Raw genomic sequence first — 20985 nt, 5'->3', positions numbered from 1 at the left:
GAAGGTCACCTCATAGATACATCAACAATACAACAAGCAACATAAGCGAGTAAAACAATATACAATAGTAGGGTAATACAAATTAAACACAGTGAAGTATTTTTGCTAACTTAGGACAGAGTGTGAGTGATATAACTCATGACATAAGTAAATACTGAGGCAGGCAGATGGCAGAACTTCACAGCTGCATCCAAGTGTCGTTGTTTATCAACACATTTTCAGTTAGGACACAGGAGAAAGAATAGTTCAGACAAAACACATACATACAAGTATTTTCAGAGGTATTTTATGTATGAGATAGAGTGTTTGATATATTTTATATAAAGGGACTCACTTTATAAAGACAGATCACAACAAATGCAAATGTGTGCCTCGTGTCATGTTTCTGATTGTTGTTTTTTTGTTTTACTGCTATTTCAAGATATACATTTTTATCTGAAAATCACCCGTGGCTCCGTTTCCACTCTCTGGGAATGATGAGAGAGAGTTAGAGCGATAGAGAGAAGCAGATTTTACAAGTTGTCCCTGAGTTTGTTTCCAATAGTTCACGACGAACCATAAGGATTCTCAGTACGGTTTCCTTTTTCCCGACAAAGACAGTCGTTCTGAAGTGAAAGAAAATGAATAATAATCCAAACATACAAGAAGAAAAAAAGAACGTTCTTGCATGTTTTGGACCCTTTTTGTGTCATTACTCCCTCAGGATCCAGAAATAACTTGTGTTGTTGAAATGCATAGCTCCTGTTCTCTCCTCTCTTTCTTCGTCTTCCTCATTTTCTTCTTCCTCTTCTTCTGTTTCAGTAGGTGGGGGCTCTTTGTGACACGGCGGGGTAAAGGTCACCAGGGCCCGTCCCTCTGGTGCCGATGGGGTGGAAGCTGCAGGTTGACACGAGTCACCAGACTGGAGGACGGCACGAGGTATGAACCTGTCTTTGAGTCTGAAATTCAAACAAAGAATTCACTCAGGGTGCAAATTCGCGATGGTGTAAACGTTTTTTTGACTTTTGTCGAGTGCAGGGAAGTTTGTGAACTAATCTCACTACCTGAACATCAACGCGGCCAAAATGACTGACAAGAGAAGAAATGAGCCACAGATCCACAGGACGTGGTGCGACACCTCCACTCCACTAACGCCATGTCCGGGATCTGTTAGGACAAGAGTTGGACACTGTGAAAAAGAATGTCCACAACAATGTTCATACAAAAACTATACATGTGATTGTGTGAAAGAGAGAGTGAGAGAGTTAAAGCGGACCTAGACCGGAAGTTCTGATTAACGCTGTTTTTTTTAGTGTGTATCTGCGACATTACCTTGTTTTACGAAGCCCTGAAGGTTCAAAACAAACAGTTCAGCCACTGCTGAGAACGCTGTGTTTTATTGTAATCTCGGGCTCAGCGAGATCTCTGAAAAAAACCCTTCTGGTTACGTAAACAGCATTTTTCCTGAACAGCAGATCCTCCTGCTCCGGGCACTAGTCCGGGCACATTCGGTTGCGTACATTGAACCGCAGAAGAAGAATAACGTCCGTTGTGGAGGTGTTTCACGAGCGACAGTGTCTTCTGACTCTGGGTCTGACTCCGGGTCAAAGTCATAAAAGGGACTGCGGCGGGGAGTCGTGAAGAAGCTATTTTTAAACACTGTTAAAACAATGTTTTGATAATGAGTAGCAGTGCATCCACCGCTCCAGAGGGGGGAGCTGCGCTTCTGAGAGCTGGTGTGCTAATTATGTCACTTCCGGGTATTGGCCAATCACAAGACAGTTGGGAAGGCTCTACGCTGGCTGGCCAATCACAACACAGTCTGTCTTCTGGGTGTGAGATTTCAGTCTGAAACAGCGCGGCCGAGGAGAGCGTCAGTGAGGAGAGATTTTTATCGGCTCATTTACAGCAACTAGGAGGTTTTTGACCATAAAAACAAGTTAAGGTATGTAAGTAGACCTCCATAACTCACATATATGTGCAACAGGACCACTCTATGTGAGCTTAAAGTGCACTGAGCCATGTTTCCTGTAGTTTGTTTCGTTATTATGCCTCGATTATTATTATTGATATGGTTTCCTGTTAAAGCCCAGTGGGGCAGAGGGGTTTCTCTTCTCCTATCATTTCTCTCTCACACACACACATACACAGAAATGTTTTTTTTTTGTTTTTTTTAACTGTGAGCGTTCATACCATCAGACATGTCGTCGTCTGTTGCAGACCCTTCCTCTATGGATTCTGGGAACTGTGGTTTAGAGACAGTATGAGTTTACACAGGAAAAACGAAAGAGAGCGTGAATGATTTTCTTAATGACGGACTCTTCAAACGCTCACCATCGTGGTCATCAGATCGTCACTGATCTTCGGAGCTAAAGAGGAAACAAACATAAACACAGATAACAGGTTATCATTGTCAGGAAAAAAGACGTCATTTATCATGTAGACGCTGGTGAAAAGTTAAAGGGGGAATTCTGGTATTATTTTTTGACTCTGGGCCCCTATGTTTAGAAATGTGGGTGTGTATGTAAATATTACTCAACATTAGTTTGTGGTTGCACATTTGGTTCCCAGAACAAAGTTCCCAGTTACTTTGTCATAACCTTTATACAACCTTTAGAGAACTGCCCAGGTCGAGAAAATACCAGAATTTCCCTTTAACACTCCACATGACAACAGCAACCTTGAAGTTGATTTCACTGCTCAAAAATCACAGTCATTCAGCTGTGTGACGTCACTGCTCTGCTGCTGTACACACACACATGCTCCCTCTGTCCGTATATGAAAGACACATAATTCAAATAATATTGTTTTTGTTAGCAAACAGAGGCAGAAATAACATAATAATAATATAATATAATACTAATAACATCAACAATAATCCCAAAAATGATGTTGTCTTTACATTATGACATATACAAGCCTTTAAAAATCAAATACGATATGCAATATGGTTTTGCAAGCAGTAACCAGCAGAGGACTCACATTCACCGGTTGATTAATGCTTTGGTAACGAGAAGACCTTCTCTACTGACGTTCTCTTTGTTAAATAGTATGATTTTTGTCTTTTGGCTGCTTTATTAGGAGAACAGAGAGATGACACAAAAGGAGATGAGGAGGAAAAACTATTTAGAGAACGAGTTTTCACTTCAATCCCAACAAGGCCACGTGTCACTTTCTTTTTTAAATGTAATAAACATTTCCTACATTTGTTCAACACAGGAAGTCAATTCAAAGAGGAGAGGAAAGACAACTGGAAGAGGTAAACGTCTGTATGTACTTGCACGACTCTTTCGGGAAACCCATTCACACGGAGAGGAAACAGGAGCCCTGCTCCCTCAGGTTGTCACGGCAACCTTTGTCTGTGTCAGGTGGAAAATGAATTACTGGATTACTTGTCGAAAAAAGTTGAAGGATTTACAGGTCCACTTCATTTTTGACACATCCATGATTGTAATAATCGGTCTTATTAGTTTTCTCCACCAAACACAGGGTTATTTTTCCACCTCTGTTTTGTGTTTGAGAATCTAAATTACGTAACACTATGTCTGTACGCTGCATCGTTCATCTGAAAACAGACTCTGTCAAGCAATACTATCAGACCTGACAGAGGGAGCGCTTGTGTGCATACAGCAGCAGTGCAGTGGTGGGTGGGGACAGGAAGTATTTATCCAGTCAAACGAGCAGTAGAATTCACTTCTGGCACTTTTTCACTGGCATTTTTTTGTTTGCTATACAGAGAAACATGGAGAGTTGTGCGGAGCTGATTCATTAGACATTGATTTCAATATAACAGATATCTGTTCATATTTTAAACGGGATGAACTACAGCTTTAAGTAGCTTGATTTGAACCCTATTTTGGTATCACTTTAGTACAGGCGTCTCAAACTCAAATGACCTGGGGGCTAATGTGCATCTATTGTGGTCAAGAGGGGGCCGGGCCTTGAGAACAAAAAGTGGGAAAAACTGTTCACAATATCACACGTATACTTAATAATACTATTTATGATGCAAAATTGTATGTATTAATATCAAAAATAGACATTTATTTTAAATTACATAAATAATTTAGTGTGGACAACTGTAATTAAAATTCGTACCAGGAGCCGTTACGGCTACTGCCATTCGTGGCTCAGGCCCTGACAACCATATTTATATATATGTAATTGAATGTTTTATATGATACATTTATTAATGGGATAATTATGACAAACTGTCTTATTATTACTGTAATAAAAACATTGCTAGCAAACATATGATAGTCTAACACCTCGCTGGCAGCTGTACCTCGGCTACACACTGTGTTTAAAAGAGGGTGAAGTCTTAATAACATGATATTAAGTGGAGGGGCCGCATGTGGCCCCTGGGGCCGCCAGTTTGAGACCCCTGCTTTAGTACACACTATCAGCATTAATAAATATTGAATTCATCATGAGTAACGCATGAATACTCATTAGTATGTAGTTTATAAACACAGTTATACATGTTTTACTCATCCCATCAGCTGAGGAACAGTGTCCAAATAGCTGCTGTACTCAAGCAGCCACCTCTCTGTGTGTCCAGCAGTCGCTCAGTACATGTCAACACTTCAGCACATGAGTAAAACATTTAGAACTGTGTTTATAATGAGTGTTCATGCATTATAAATGATAAATTCAATATTTATTAATGATTAACTAATGCTAATAGTGTGTACTTATTATAAAGTGTTACCTCTATGGTTAATTCACGTGTGCATGTGTGTGTTTACCTGTCCAGCTGCTGACAGTGAGAGGTGAAGTCCAGTCACTCCACTGACCTTCGTATTCTTCCTTAGTTCTGAGCCAGATCAGGTACTGAGCACCGGGAATTGCGTCGGTGATGGTGAACGAATGCAGATCTGCCTTAATGCTTTTTATCTGGATAAACAATTGAAAAGTAAAACACGCGTCGAAAAATGTATACGTACAGCACATGCGTTCAGAAATGTGTTTAATTGACGGTACACACCTGGTCGTGGGTAAATGACGACTTGAGCAGCCTGTATTTGACCTCATAGATTAGCTTATAAAACCTGTCCTGAAGCTTCCAGGAGGTCGGAAAATTCCATGCGACCTTTATCCTCATCTCGTGTCCTTCCTCCTGTGTGACTGTCACATCTGACGGAGGGTCTGGCTTCACTGTGAGGGCAGCGAGGGGAAGAGTGAGCACAGCCTTTTTAACATCACATTACAAATGCACACTCACATCATGGACAGAGAGGCGGACAGAGTACACAGCTTCATTACTTGAGTAAAAGTACTGATGCCCCTTGTTAAATTTGGGGTCGTACCTATGTTCCCCGGGTCCTATGTTCCCCGTTTTTCCAAAAAAGGTCCTATGTTCCCCACTTTGTATGTGACAGGGGAACATAGGACCCTTTTTTGAAAAAGGGTAGGGTTAGGGTTAGGGTTAGAGAAAGGGTCCTATGTTCCCCGGTCACATACAAAGCGGGGAACATAGGACCCGGGGAACATAGGTACGGTCCCGTTAAATTTTACTCAAGTACAAGTTAAAAGTACTACAGTCAGATGTCTACTTAAGTAAAAGTACTGAAGTACTTGTTTCACAAGAGTAAATTTTCTAAATATTGCAAGCGACAGCCGACAAATTGGCAGGTGCATGTGGCATCGACTCCTCAAACGTAACCGAGAATGTAAAAAGCTGCATTATCGCAGCTAGCCAATCATTTTGCGCAATTCTCTGTAGCTAGAATCTGGCTTAGAAACAGAGGTGGAAAAAGTACTGAAATATTGTACTCAAGTAAAAGTACCAATACTTTGATGAAATATTACTCAAGTAGAAGTAAAAGCAGTCATCTGAAAATGTACTCAAGTGGAAGTAAAAAGTAGTTCATTTGAAATGTACTTTAAGTAAAAGTTACTTAGTTACTTTGCGTGGGGTGTGAGGGTAGTAGAAATATGACAAGGGGTCAGAAATCCAAAACTATTTTGGAGCTCACTCGGCCGGCGCGACACAGGATATTACGTCACTTTTGGCGCGCGCCCTCTATGTTCACGCGCCAGTGCTGGTGCTAAACACATCATCGTTCGTCTGGTTCTGGTGTATATTTTCCCCCTGTAGGTCTTCATTGTGCTGGATTTTTATTTTTACTCAGTAACGGATAGGATTTATAAAGTAACTAAGTACAATACTTGAGTCAATACGTACTCAAGTAAAATACAAAATCCTGATTTTAAATTGTACTTAAAAAATACAAAATACACACAAAAAAGTATTACATACAGTAACTTGAGTAAATGTATTTCGTTACTTTCCACCTCTGCTTAGAAATGTAAGGACGTTTTATTTCAATGTCAGTACCTTGACATCCTTCGGCAAGTAGGAAGATGATTTTTTTGTAGGCGGTGATGACGTTTTGTTTTGGTAAACACTTGGTCCCAGCTATGGCTGCTTAAAGCGCTCTATAAATAAAGTTGAGTCGAGTTGAGGTAAACACAGCAAACACTTGAAGCGAACACTATCATTAATGTGTTCAGAAAATTGAAATATTCTGGCGAGGTGGGGCCACGGGTTGGAACATTCTTCGGGATGGACCTGCTGCGTCTTCATCATCCATTGTTTCATCTATTGTTTCGGTATTGTGAGTAAAGAGTATAATATTTGCCTCTCAAATGGGCTTGAGTAAAGTCATGAGTACAAAAACGGTTACTACGTTCAAATTCAAAATAGCGAGGTCTTTTAGGTTTTCGTTTTCTGACGTAACTGGCAACCCTTGGTTGCGCGGTAGCTGAGACTCTACTGACTGCAATAATTGGTAGACGGCGGTAGGTGGCTCCACATGCCAAAACGTACACAGGATGTTTATTAATAATGCATAATAATGCAAATATTTTGTCTGTACTGTTGTTGTTGGTGAGTTCAGTTTGTTATATGAACATTATTCCTGAGTCTCTGTGACATATTAGGAGGGTTTTATGCCCAGTGGATTTAGATTTATTACCTAATGCACCTTTAAGTACCATACTCAAGTAAATGCACTCCGTTACTGTCCGGCTCTGATCATGGACATGCACATGTACCAATTTCCATAGGTGTGAAAGGCAGCAGGGGGCTGGCGACTCTGCCTTTGATATTGGAAACACACAGGTAGGCCGTGTACAGCGCCCGCAGCTTGTCCTCGTCCTGGTCCTCGGCGCACCAATAGCGGGCGAGCCGCGACGAGTACGAGCACCGCGACTGATGGAACGGCTCTGTCGGGCTGTGAGAGGGTGAAAGGACGGAGAGGAAAGTCCCTCACTGAGACGTGTCATGATACAAAGACAGTTATCGCTCCTGAAACTTTCAGAACGGTTCATCACATATCTATACACTTAAATAGACACCTCTCACCTTTCCTGTCTTTCAACTGGCACATTTAAGCATTTCAGACATGTTCTCTTGAAGGATAAAACATATTTTTAAATGAATTTTCCAATAAAATCCGCTAATGCTGGAATTGTGTTATTCTATCAAGAAACAAGAGTACAGTAAACAAAAAAAAACAACATGTTTCTGGCTTAGAAATGGCTCACGAATTCTAATGTGTTTATTAAAAACTTCTTGACCTTCTGATTCTGTGAGAAACACATTTTGCGTATGTTCCATTTATACACTTTAAACTCAAGATTAGAGTTAATACTAATGTAATAACACGCTGAAATGGTCACCTCTGTAGATGTAGGTACAGAGGTCTCAAACTGGCGGCCCACGGGCCACATACGGCCCCCCAATCAATTTCATGCGGCCTGCCACTTAATATGAAGTTATGAGTTATTTTTGTATGTTATCTATTTATATAATATACACTATTTATCATTCCATAGCAAAACAAACACTTTTATTTTGAAATGATGAGAAATATCACCATACTTATTATTATTTCGACGACTTCTTCTCACTTGACCTTTTGCCCCCTAGTGACCAAACTTGACAGTGTCCCTCAGAATATGGTGTTATAAATTACCTGATGGTATTAAGTATTAAGACTCAGATTATATAATATTCAGTCAGAGCATGTTATTATTATTATTACCTTTTCTTCAGCATGAGGTAAGAGCTCATCTGTCTGGTCACGGGTCGCTGAGGCTTCCACTCACAGCGGATCTTACTGGTTGGTGTTTTCTTGTAGCAGGACAGAGAGGGTCGCTCAGGAGGGTCTGACAGATGAGACCGTGTTCGTTCAGTCAATCATTTGTTCGTCTTAAGGCTGAAACTAAATCTTTTTTTGTTAATGTTGCCGACTAAACAGTCATTAAATAAGCACTCAGAGTGCAAAGCTCCCTCAAGGCAGCTCAGTGTCCCACAGTGTTAGCACAGATCAAGATACAGATTTCAACCAAACTATACAGTAACTCAGACATACATATTCAGAAATACTGAATTTTGTTTCCACTGAGTTATTATCCAAAATTCAGAAAACTCTCCAATCTCGAAAAAACAATTGTTTGAAAAACTAATTTCTAATAATAAACTCTAACTAATAATAATAATAATAATATTTTACCATTACACACATCATTTAGGTGAAAGCGCTTCTACATACTGTCAGAGGTGGACAGAGTACACAGCTTCATTACTTGAGTAAAAGTACAGATACCCCTTGCTTAATTTTACTCAAGTACAAGTAAAAATACTACAGTCAGATGTCTACTTAAGTAAAAGTACTGAAGTACTTGTTTTTAAAAGTACTTGAGTATCAAGAGTACAAGAGTACATTTTCTAAATTGCATTACTACTGTCACGGTGCTTACATTTACATATAGAAACGTCCTACGTGAAGTTATGTAAAATGTTAACGTTAATACCTTGAAGAATGTAAAAGGAATTGAAGGTAAAATGAAGTCATTTTCATCTTTTTACCTTTTATGTTGCTTTATTTAACATTTCTCACGGCAACAGCACAATGGCAACGCTCTGACAAACCTCTGCTAGAGTTTTAATGGCCTTAATGGTATTGGATTGTTATCTGCTTTATGTTGCAGTAAAAGAAATGAAGGAAATGTGTGTTTGTCTCACATGTGATGAGCGTGACTGACCTGAAACAAGCACCTTCAGGGAGAACCTCTCTCTGCCTTTGTGGTGACAGGAGTATCTCCCAGTGTCTGACTCTCTCACTGCTGACAGAGACAGTGAAGGGCCTCTTCTCTCGAGCGTGATTTCACTCCAGTTCCTGCCTCCCGTCTCCACCGTCTTCCTGTTCCACTTCCACTGAAGCTTCGATTTGATACCTCTTGTTACTCTCCCCCCTTCGCCCAATTCTTCCTCCTCCTCGTCCTCCTCCTCATAATCATCTACCTCCCAGTCGGACTCGCTCTTCAGGAGTCTGCCTGCACTGGTCGGCCGGACCGTGTGAGCGGCGGGAGAAGCCGTGTGTGCCGTTTCTGTCAATCTGAGACTTGTGTTTTCCGCCGCAGGGTTCGTGTGAAATCTTTCTTTTTCAGAACCGTACGCGACCTGTCGTTTGTTTATCGCGTTTCCAGAGGCCGTGGATGTAACTGACGAGCTCTCTTTCCCGGTGGCGATTGAGTCGTTTTCAACATTGACCTTTACTCCGTCCACCATGACATGACCTTTGCAAGTGAGAACCAGGTTACTGCCCGGTGATAACACCAGCACACCAGCCGGGGGGTCTGTAAAAACACACAAAAAAACCCATCATTCTGAAGTAACACAATCCTTGTTTCATGATTTTATGCTCTTTTTTTTTTTTTTTTCTTTGAGTGCGAGTCTCGGTTGACAGGACACAGGACAGGAAAGATGCAACATTGCATAACCAAAATGACACGCTGCTTCTGAACTTCCTCTTTTATCAAGTTTGTACTCTTTCTTTTTCTGTTCTGTATTTTAATGTCCCTGTATTGCTTAAAATGTTCAGATGTTCCACTGATTATCTATGTGCTCGGCTAGTTAGGGTTCGAGCACGACTGTGCAAGAAACCTATTGAAACTGAAGGAGTTATTCTTATTATTCTTCTTATTATTATTTTTCCCAAAAGTAAATCGCTTATTTAAAGGCCTGAACATACCCGAAAACTCATGGATTTTTGTATCTTGAGCTTAAAGTGAAGTCTTCATATGGTTCAAACACACTTTTCCCCCTTCCCAATGTTTGCTTTCTACTTGTCGTTTCCAACTGGAATCTATTTTCATGCTTTAAAAAATGTATTTTAATAAAAAATGTATTTATTGCCTGATCCTGGTCAAAGAAAAGATTCATTTAAGTTCACATTTTTATATCTAAAGCAAAGGATTTGACTTCAAAGCATAATATCCACTCCTACAGTTTTATCCCAACAAACATTCTTTCTTATTCCAATTCTTCTTATCATTACATGGCACATTGAAAACACACAATAGATGTTGAAAATACAATATCATAATTATTATTATTATTATTATTATATGATACAATTTTGATTATTCAAAGACAGAAAACATTAAAATTCGACGTCTCAAAAAACCATGATGTGAAAAGAAATGAAAACGGTTCTGTTGAATCCTTGTTTTAATACTAATTTATCGTATTCAAAATTCAGTCGAACAAACAAACAAACAAACAAACAAACAAATAGAGTGGATGTTCTTACCTTTTTTGGGGCAGGTTGCGTCGAAAAAGTTGTGAACCTGTGCGGCGCACACGACTGTCAGTAAAGGAAGAAGAAGCATCAGCATTTTTGCGCACCAATCCGTCACATACGCGCGCGCTCCACCGCACGGACACTGTGTTGATGGAGTGACACAGTGACACAGACTTCAAACTTCAGCCAAACCTACAGCTTAACTCACAGTCATGGCACAGTCTGTCCTCCACCCGCCACACACGGACAGCTGGTTCCTCTGCTCAGTGAACTTTGCTGTTATTGTGAAATCCCAACTCTCCCTTTGCGCAGCGCAGCGCCGTTACGCAGAGGAAATCCTCTTCAGGGTTCAAAACAAGCCCCACAGAGCTGCTGTAATGTAGTCCTGCAATTAGAATATTATTTTTAATATGCCACAGTCAGCAAGTGCGCGAGTCATTTTAAAACACTGTGCTTTGTTTTACTGTTGATCATTAAATAAACTGGACCAATTATATATAGGATGTGTAGCCTATCAATTGGAATAAGAAAAGCTATTAAACATTGTTGTAAAAATAGTAAAAATGTTCAATTCAATTCAATTTTATTCAATTATTTCCTAAGTTATAGTCACATAAACCATTAAAAATAATGCAATGGTGCCCTTTCTTATATATATATACTTTTTAAAATTGTCATAATGGTGAAGCAGACATTTTATAATCCACTGATTCATTATTGTATCTGTACTGATCCCCCGACGTGACATGAGGAAAACATTGAAATCTCGAGTTTCAAAGTGGAGTTTCCAAAAAATGATGAAAAAAATGTTGTTGTTTTTTTCAAAACACTTTCAAAGTCGAGATCTCGAGTCTCAAAAAAAATTTTTTTCTAAATTCTTGAGAAAAAATTTTTTTTTCTAAATTCTTGAGAAAATTTTTTTTTCTACATTTTTTTTTTTTCAAAGTCGAGTTTCCAAAAAATTATGAAAAAAATGTTGTTTTTTTCAAAACACTTTCAAAGTCGAGATCTCGAGTCTCAAAAAAAATTTTTTTTCTAAATTCTTGAGAAAATTTTTTTTTCTACATTTTTTTTTTTTCAAAGTCGAGTTTCCAAAAAATGATGAAAAAAAATTTGTGGTTTTAATCAAAACACTTTCAAAGTCGAGATCTCGAGTCTGCAAAAAAAAAATTTTTCTCAATTTTTGAGAAATTTTTTTTTTTCTCTATTTCTTTTTTTTCATATTTTTTTGGGAAACGCAAGATCTCGACTTTGAAACTCGAGATTTCAAAAAAAAAATCTGATGTCACTTCCTATTACGGTGATTAAAAAAAAATAATAATAATTATCCTACCTAATGAACGCTTGATATTCTTCTTTCACCATATGCACAGAGACACAATATTTACACACATCCTTTCCTCTGTGCAAGGTCCACTCAGTTTGTGACACGCAGGAAGCTACACTTTCGGAATTGTTTTATTCTCCTTCTCGCTTTGTTTTAAAGCTAAACTAACATCAAGCTTTCACCCGCTTTTCAAAAGTCTGCATTAGAAAAGTCATGCTTTATGTCATGTTTGAATACAAATGATTTCCTCTTTCTAAAGGATGTAACCAGTGTATGTTGTCCTTTTACTGAGATGAGACCTCTACACCTTTTATGTAACTTTTTATTGCTGTTATATCTTTGTAGTCTTTTTTTAAAGAAACATTTGTTTCATTTGTTTCCTCTTTAAGACACTTTAAGTGTTTAAAAGAGCGTGCTTTAAGTTTTCCTTTACCAGGGGAGCACCTCTTACCAACTTCATGTGAGTCACACCTCGTCAAAGCTTCCCTCTTGATTTGCAAATGACTCCCTCCTGCGTGACATAATAACTCGACTCTCTGTTTACATTTTCACCTCAGCCTATAGAAAGTGGCGGCTGCGTCCCCAAGATAAAGCAGTGGATTTAAAAGTCGTTTCTGCTCCGACCACAAAGAGCATCACGGAACACTTGTTGTGGTTAAACGCCAAAAAACATTCTCATGCTGTCGAGTTCCTCTTCGCGTTACCTCACCACACATTTCGCCACACTCCACTTGCTATATTTATTGACATTTGCATGGACACAGTTTTGCTTCTCTGGTGTGAAAAGAAGAGCTTTTATTGATCACCTTTCCCACGTTTTGACAGCTCATGGGGGCCAAAGACGTTACAGTACATTCATTTCCACACTTGTTTTTCAGACCCATGTGCTCATTCTGATTCTGTTTCTGATGAGAGCAGATTTGCATAATTCCCCCCACATATATCTGATGTCACCCCCACTCTCAGTCAGGCCTCTGTATTTGATGAGAGCATAAAAAGCCTACAATTTTGAAAATTCCTTAACATTTTTTCTGCGTTGAAATCAAATATACATTTTAAAAAATAAGACTTTTCTGAGGATTATGTATACAGTATGTGTCTGCGTTACTGTTCACTAAAAGTACGAATGTATATACAAATGTATGATTGAGCTCTTTGCACTGTGGTCAGACCCAAGTCAGACTCAACTCGGACCATTACATTAGATGTACAAAAACATGATCTGGGCCACACCAAAAAAGGCCTAGCTTGCAACTAGCTGGAAAAAAAAACTAAGCACTTACAACTAAAACACATCAATATGATGCAACAAAGAAAACCACGAGGCGGAGAGGGCAAATAAATAGGAAGGTAAATCAATGAGAGAAACGCAAAAACAAAAGTCTCGCAAGAGTCTTGCAAAGTCGTGCAAATGAAGGCACCGTTCTCACTGAGAACTATAGTGAAGGCAGAGACACAAAACACACGGTAGCAACGTCTGCACTTCACTGGCTGAACGTTAAAGGACTTATTCAAGTCACTGCTGAATTAGAATTTTTTTTACTGTGAAGGAGACAAATACTTGTCTAAAAAAGGAAACACCATAATACGTTACCTTATAAGGTATCACAGGGTGTTCTATCAGTACCTGCACATCGTGGGAACGTGGACAAAATATCGCCATTAAATCCCAATAGTCCATTCAAATGATTTATTTTGAGGCATATCAGCTGGGAAACCTTGGACAATGCTGCGTCCGTGTGCTCAGCAGAGAGCATTATCCTGTACGTTTGTGCAAAAACTCTGATGGACATTAGAAAACAAGTCGCTCCTCCATTTATTAGGAACGCTTTAGTCAACGTGGCTGGTTTCCTTGGCGACAGAGGGTAGGCCCTGGCTACTTGATGCAGTGGTGCGAGCTGAAATACTCTTCCAACCAAACAGAGCTTCCTGCAAAAGAGATATTTTATTGTAAGTAAGTATGATTGTTTTTTTTTTTTATTATTATTTCAACTGTGGATTGCAACATGAACCGGAGCAGCTCACCTGCACTGCACTGAGAGTGAGCATCCAGCCTCCAGGTGAGTCTCCTCCATGGCATCTCAATGGTGAGGAGCTTAAGACGCCAGAGCTCACGGCCTGACCCTGACCCTGAGGCGCTGCTGGTTCTGAGTCAGGTGTTAAAAATTCTGATGAATGAGTGGATGAAGTAGGAACGGACTGAGTGTGCTGGGTTGCTGCCGTGCCTGTTTCCTCCTCGATGGGCGTATCCTGTGAGCCGCCCAGAACGGAAGAGGAGTTTGAAAGTGGAGGAGCTGACCCAGAGACACAACTGGGCGCTGGACTGCACTCCCCTGAGGTGCTGGGCGGAGTGTGCGCATGAGCGGGCTTCTTCCTGCGGAGTGTGTCGATCCAGCTGGAGCTGTGTCTGGAGGCAAAGGTGGCCAGTGCCATAGACGAGAGCCTCATGTTCTTTCCTGAGGTGATCAGCTCTCCGAAGCCCTCCTGGTGGGCGAAGGCATAGCCCGACCTCCTGGAACCACCCCGAGCACCCAGACGACCCTCTGACACGCTGCCCGCGCCGCGCCAGGCATCTCCCACACTGCGACCAATTGGCTTTCGCTTCTTCTGCCGCACCAACTGAGTGTAGCGTACCTGGAGTACGGACAAATGAAAAGGATGGGGAGCATCAGTACTGTCTTCCTTGGTTGTTATTTCTTAGGCCTGGGAGACATGTTGGCAATTGGTCTTTCAAAACCAGCAGTGGCCCCTTGGAATTGCTAGGTTACACATGAGGGTGTGTGACCCTTGTAGGCATCAGCTCATTTTCAGCAAGTCGAAACTGCGCCGTTGTCCGTGCGCGATTGGATGTTAAGCTCGAGCCAATCGAAACACGAGAAGCGACATCTTTTTGTAGCGTGCTGCACCCTACAAAAAGATGTCACTTTGAGAAGATGACCCTCCAACAAGGAGCCATAGAGGTTTAAGGGCAGCCCACAATATACACCAGTACGGTATGCTCTGCATGGTGGCGTGCAAAGGATCTAGGCTGGATGGACGGGAAGTCAACAAGGTCACGTCTGCAGACCGCTGCAGATGTATAAGATTAAACTCAAATACATTCAGTATATATAGTAATAATGGGGAAGGTTCCGTATAGTAATAAGTGTATTTAAATAAACATTAATAATTATTTACATATGGTAAACAGTTGGTAAAAAAAATGTGATTCAAAAACCTTTCGAGGACCAAGTCCCTCAAATTCAAGGACTGGTGAGACACAACACCGCTAGTAATAACAACTCGACGTTCGTTCTGCGTAGGCCTGGTCTACGAACTGTACATCAAGCAATGCACGGAACATGACACAGCAGATGGCGTCATAACAAACAAGGGCACGTTAGTGACAGGAGACATTTACCTAAATATCAACTTCAATGACCCATGTCTAATTAGGGTGAACTTTAGGGTGAACTTTCAAGGATTGCAAGGACCAACGGGAACCCTGATAAAAAACTCCAGAACCATCTGATCTGTCTCTGCTTAGCTTAGTTTAGCCTTGGATGAAACCATTAGGCACACCTGTGCCAAAGTGTTTAGCATAACACCGCAAAACACTTTGGGAGCCTTTGTGTCAGACGACCTCCATCTATCCGTTGGTAAGAAAGTCATTTTCTCCCTGGCACGTGTCGATCTGAGGCAGCGCTGTGTAGGCCTGTCACGATAACAAATTTTGCTGGACGATAAATTGTCTCAGAAATGATTGCGATAATCGATAATATTTTTGCTCTGAGATAATTTTCATCTAATACAATGATAATGGTATAATAATGCAGGTACACCTTTTCAAAGAGAAATAAACTTTTATTTTTTAAAGAATACTTAACACTAGAACACAATAAATTAAATTATTGCAAAAGCAATAAATAAAATGGGTTAGCTGCACTCTGCTGTGGTTAGGCTACGCCAGGAGTCCCGCCTCCCCACACACCATGCGACTGACAAGTGACTGACATGAGGGTTCACTCATCGTTACTCTGGCTTTACACGGCAACGCTCCAGGGTGAAACCGACAAAATATTTTATCAGATGTGCCTTTTCTTTTAGACAGCGACGGCGTTTTTGGGGGCTTAAAAACGCAAAAAAATGAACCCACCCTCCAGAGTGGAAATCTTAAAAACGCTCCGCTGTCGCGTTCCCGTCTAAAGGGTTGAAAACGCTAAAGTGTTTTCTGAGCTGCTCACGTTGGCACGACGCTGGCTATCCTCCTGTACGCTGACGTCAGATCCATGTGCAGTACAGACAAACAACAACAAACATGTGGATTAGAATCCATCAGTCGCACATTCAAGTCGCCTTAGCTGCTCTGATACCTATCCAGGAGTCATTTCAGCAATTACACCGAGTCAATGTTTTGGTTTTCGACTGTGGGCGACTCAGCGCTACTAGAGAGAAGTAGAAGGAAGTTTCAGCGCATGCGCGCGCTCCTCGTTTTATTCTTTGGCAGTGCTTCACAGCACCACCTAGCCACCTGGCATGCATACTACATCAAATTTCACACACTTTAGGACCCGAGAGAGACGGGGAAAACAAAAAAGCATGCAAATGGCATTTATCGCGGCCAGAAAAATTATCGCGATCATTTTAATTATCGTGCGATTAATTGATTTATTGAATATCGCGACAGGCCTAGCACTGTGGTGTCTCAGGCCTTTACCTGACACTTCTTGCCACTGACTGTGTGTTCTGCACACAAACCTCTGGTTGTGACTCCAGGAAAGCAACACTAAAATAACTTTGCCATAACATGCTTACAGCTGCTTTGGTTGGCATGCCCCGGGGGTAGCTCAAGACTCTAATAGTCCGCATGTACTAAAATCAGCAGCTTGTGCCATTAGGGTCCACTGTTCAAGTCAATATTTGCACTGCATTTAAAGTGCATGAGGACACTGATGGTAACCAGTCATCACATTCATACACACACACACGCAAACACACACACTGTGTTGACTTCCATTAATTTGGACAAAGTATTATTAACTGAACCGTTTTTGGTCTCCATGAGAACTGCTGGTCCTGATGAGGTCAGTGTTTGTGCCAGAAAAGGTCCCAAGGAGGTGACAATTACACACACACGCACACACACACACACACACACACACACACACACACACACACACACACACACACACAGATGAACAGTTTGTACATGTGCAGTTAATCATTGGCAGAGGCCCAGAGTTTCCTGACATGTTGAAAGATAAGACACCGACATGCGTAGCGAGAGACGAAAACGATGGAGACATCAGCGAGCGTTTTTTTTTTTTTTTTCTCACCGTGTCGGAGAGCTGAGGTTTCAGGTCCAGCTTGAGGAAGCGGAATGCCAAAACTGGAACTATGCATATCGCTGTGGCCATTGCAATAGTTAACCACACGACTGGCTGCAATAATGTGCTCTGTGCGCTACCTGGACTCAAAGAGACAAACATCAATAACAAAGCATAACAAAGTCATAGGACACAACGTTCAAAATTAGACAATTACTGGTGGAGTGAAATGACTACAGTGATTATCATATTCTTATATATTTAGAAAGCTATATAGTATGACCGATATATTGGGTATCTAATATCATGAACACATTGAGCTGACAGCTGTTTTTGATGTAATTTAACTCCGTCTGTGTAAATTTCACTGGATGTTACAAGTGATGTTTCTTTTTATGATTTTATGTCAGTGAGCCAAAGCCAAATTTACACCTTGGTGGATAATAAAGTTCTATTATACTCTATTTTCTTTGTTAAAATATGTTTTCATCAGCTCTGTATTATCACTGATCTGTGAGTGTTTGCTCTAAGTCGTGGAGAAACATTTCCAGTATGTGACAATACTAATCCAAATGTTTGTCCACCTCCAAAACATATGTGGTGACGTGGGGAGGAGGGAGCGAAAATGCTACAGACATGGGCTTATTACACGTATAATACTGGACTCTGCACGTATATCTGACCTTCTTATTCATTCCTTTTTGTTTTACACAGTAATAATCTAACATAATTTAAGGCTTACTTTTAAAAATGCATTAAAATATAACTGAAAAAGCCCAAACATCCACCAAGGTCACTCTGATTCCCATATTCTGCATCCATATCTGCCAAGATCTCATCATTTCTTCCATGAGTTTAGAGTTTTATTGTATGACCTGCTTATTTGTGTTGTTTTTATATTTTCTACAGTATTTTAATTGCTTTATTATATGTTTTATTTGTTTTATTTATTCATCTCTGATGAATGTACAGCACTTTGTTTCAGCTGTTGTTGTTTTTAAAGTGCTTTATAAATAAAGTTGGATTGGATTGGATGAGTCATAACCTCATATATCCACAACAGACTTCTACTTTTTGAGATATGCTACTAAAAGACAGAAAATGTGAAATTGTTGGCTTGTTTTTTTTTTTTTTTTTTTATCGTTATCTCTAGAATATGCATGATTTCATCAGCCACAAAAATCCAGGAGTGAGATACAGTGTGTGTGTGTGTGTGTGTGTGTGTGTGTGTAAAGAAGAGAACTGACCTACAAAGTGGAACTGACTGGGAAAGATCCTAAAGAGGGCCTGACTGTGGAGCGCAAACATGATGGTGAAGAAAGAGCCGAGCGAGCCCCACACAAACACATGGTTGATGACTGTCCAGAAGCCGGTGTCGAGAGTGATCTGTAACACAAAAGCATGTGTTTAAAAAAAAAAAAAAAAAAAAAAAAAAAAACCTAGAGAACAACATGACGGAACGACTGAAAGCTAAAACCACTGTGGGCACAAGCACCTGCACGCTGACCACAATGACCAGAGCTGTTGCCGTGGTGACAGCGAAGGTCTGGTAGTCGGCGAGGGGCACTCCGTTGCTCTGGGTGGCATCGGACAGGACAGCGTAGGTGACAAAAAACAGCACCACTGATGTGTAAATACCCTGGGTGATGCAGATGAAGAACTCTTTTTTGTTGAAAAGGAGGTTGAGCTGCCCGGGCTCGTACAGCTTAGGATACTCCAGGCTCCTGTGGTCAGGAACGTCCTGTGATAAGACAGAATTTAGCTTTGAGCTAATGTTAATGCACAAAATGCTACAAGACATACTAACACTAAACACACACTTCAAGTAGCTGGAACATATACTGTGGACTGACTGATGCTCCACATGAACCTGCATCACTTATAATATAAATTTACTCTTCTTTTGTCATGGCTGATAAACATCAGAAGTGTAACGTTCATGTACAGGCAGAGGCGCAGCTTGTGAACAGGCAAGGCAGGCAACTGCTTGGGGCCCCGAGCTGATAGGGGGCCCCCGACACTCGGAGCCTGAGGGCTGTTTTTACTGAAATGTGCAGTGAGCAGCCGCCTCCCCGTCCCCCTTAAAAAACAATGGGCGATTTGCAATGACATCTCAGTAGGAAACCTCCCTAAAGGGGCCCCACCTCACTTTAACCTGTGTGAAGTTATTGTTCTGCAAGTTGGAAAATGAAGAGGATTATTTACAGTGTAATGCATCTTTTTTTAAACTTAATTTATATATTTTTTCAGTTATTTACAGTATTTTATTGTTCTATATATTTATATTGTTTTATAATGTGGGTTCTTTACAGTGTAATGTAATTTTTTTTACTAAGTTTATTTCGTTTTTTAAAAGCTATTTACAGTATTTTATTGTTCTTTACATTTATATTTGCACATACTTTTTAATTACAAGGTTTTTCCATGTTATTTCATTCATTTCGAAAAAATTTTTATTTTGAACTCATACATTTTTCGTTGGTGTCAGATTATTTATAACATAATAGTGATGAACACTGGTTGGAAGAGCCCCCTGGGAATGTTTGCTTAGGGCCCCTACAGGCTCTAGAATCGCCTCTGTGTACAGGAAAGACAAAATAGACCCCTAGAAAATGATGCAGCAATCCCTGATACAGAGAATTACTGATGCAGGGAGATTCATAAATAGAACAGACCTGGTCAAATATCCCCATGGCCAGCACAGGGAGGGAGGTGTAGACGATGTTGAAGAGGGTGATGAAGTATTGATCATAAACCGTCTATGAGAGAGAGAGAGAGAGAGAGGAGATGCACATAAACACACACTGTTAACATCACGGCTGTGACTTTCTACGTTCTATGTCGTTGTCACGACCTCTGACCTGAGCGGAGAAGCCGCAAAAGAAGCCGAACCAGAAGTGCACCATGGTGAAGGCAAAGTTCTTGTAGAAGAAGTAGCAGAGGAAGCGGCACATGCGCAGGTAGGACCAGCGGCCGTGGACCAGCAGGAGGCGCTGCAGGAAGCGGAACTGGGAGAAAGAGTAGTCACTGGACAGCACGGCCTGAATCCCCTCCTGACCTGAGATGCCAACTCCAATATGAGCGCCTGGAGTGAAAAAGAAATAAGGTCATATAGGAAATAATACTTTTTGTCTTTATTGAAGTCATTAGTGAAGAGTTCATAGTGTTTCATGGATTCTGACCGATTTTTTTCTGATGTTCTTATTTAAGGCTATATTATGTAATAAATCTAAAGCAACTGGCCATAAAATCCTCCTAATATGTCACAGAGACTCATGAATAATGTTCATATAACAAACTGAACTCACCAACAACAACAGTATAGACAAAATATTTACATTAAAAAAAATATTTTGCAGACTGCAAATCATGTTTATGTTTTGAAATCATGTTTTGGCATGTGGCGCCACCTACCGCCGTCTACCAATCATTGCAACCAGTAGAGTCTCAGCTGCCGAGCAACCACGGGTTGCCAGTTACGTCAGAAAACGAAACATAAAAGATCTCGGTATTTTGAATTTGAATGTAGTAACCGTTTTTGGCCACATTCTTACATATGGCACCTTTAAGATTAAGATTAAGATTAAGATTAAGAACCCTTTAAGTCCCGCAAGGGGAAATTCAATTCTGCAGTGAGTTAGTGAACACACACAGCACACAGTGAGGTGTAGAACATGTCAGTGAGCGGCGCTCGGGGAGCAGTGAGGGGGTTAGGTGCCTTGCTCAACAGCACTTCAGCTGCGGACTGGTCGGGGATTGAACCAGCTACCTTCCGGTC

The 20985-nt window shown here is 40.7% G+C and overlaps 2 protein-coding genes across 2 annotated transcripts in view; both read right to left on the bottom strand.

The window, feature by feature from the left end:
• Positions 1 to 683: 683 nt before the first annotated feature.
• Positions 684 to 10668, bottom strand: il6r (interleukin 6 receptor; the record flags this gene model as incomplete). The annotated part of the gene is made up of 10 exons (XM_083895259.1): positions 684 to 938; positions 1044 to 1146; positions 2173 to 2224; positions 2314 to 2348; positions 4728 to 4875; positions 4967 to 5136; positions 7039 to 7217; positions 8031 to 8154; positions 9034 to 9627; positions 10584 to 10668. 10 exons carry the CDS (start codon positions 10666 to 10668, stop codon positions 692 to 694), a joined length of 1737 nt encoding a protein of 578 aa, XP_083751385.1. The 3' UTR covers positions 684 to 691.
• A 3063-nt stretch (positions 10669 to 13731) lies between these two features.
• The window catches only part of atp8b2 (ATPase phospholipid transporting 8B2), a gene marked incomplete at both ends in the record, with an annotated part of 29929 nt that continues 22675 nt past the window's right edge, over positions 13732 to 20985 (bottom strand). Inside the window, 7 exons of the mRNA XM_083895248.1 lie at positions 13732 to 13830; positions 13927 to 14535; positions 17217 to 17343; positions 18451 to 18593; positions 18703 to 18948; positions 19883 to 19966; positions 20069 to 20292. Of these exons, the coding sequence (XP_083751374.1) occupies positions 13732 to 13830; positions 13927 to 14535; positions 17217 to 17343; positions 18451 to 18593; positions 18703 to 18948; positions 19883 to 19966; positions 20069 to 20292 (1532 nt within the window). The remainder of the gene's footprint in view (positions 13831 to 13926; positions 14536 to 17216; positions 17344 to 18450; positions 18594 to 18702; positions 18949 to 19882; positions 19967 to 20068; positions 20293 to 20985) is intronic.

Source organism: Microchirus variegatus (genome assembly GCF_963457635.1).
Source record: "Microchirus variegatus genome assembly, chromosome: 1".
Classification (NCBI taxonomy): Eukaryota; Metazoa; Chordata; class Actinopteri; order Pleuronectiformes; family Soleidae; genus Microchirus; species Microchirus variegatus.
Note: the sequence above shows the minus strand (reverse complement) of the source record. Positions and strands in the feature narration are given on the sequence as shown.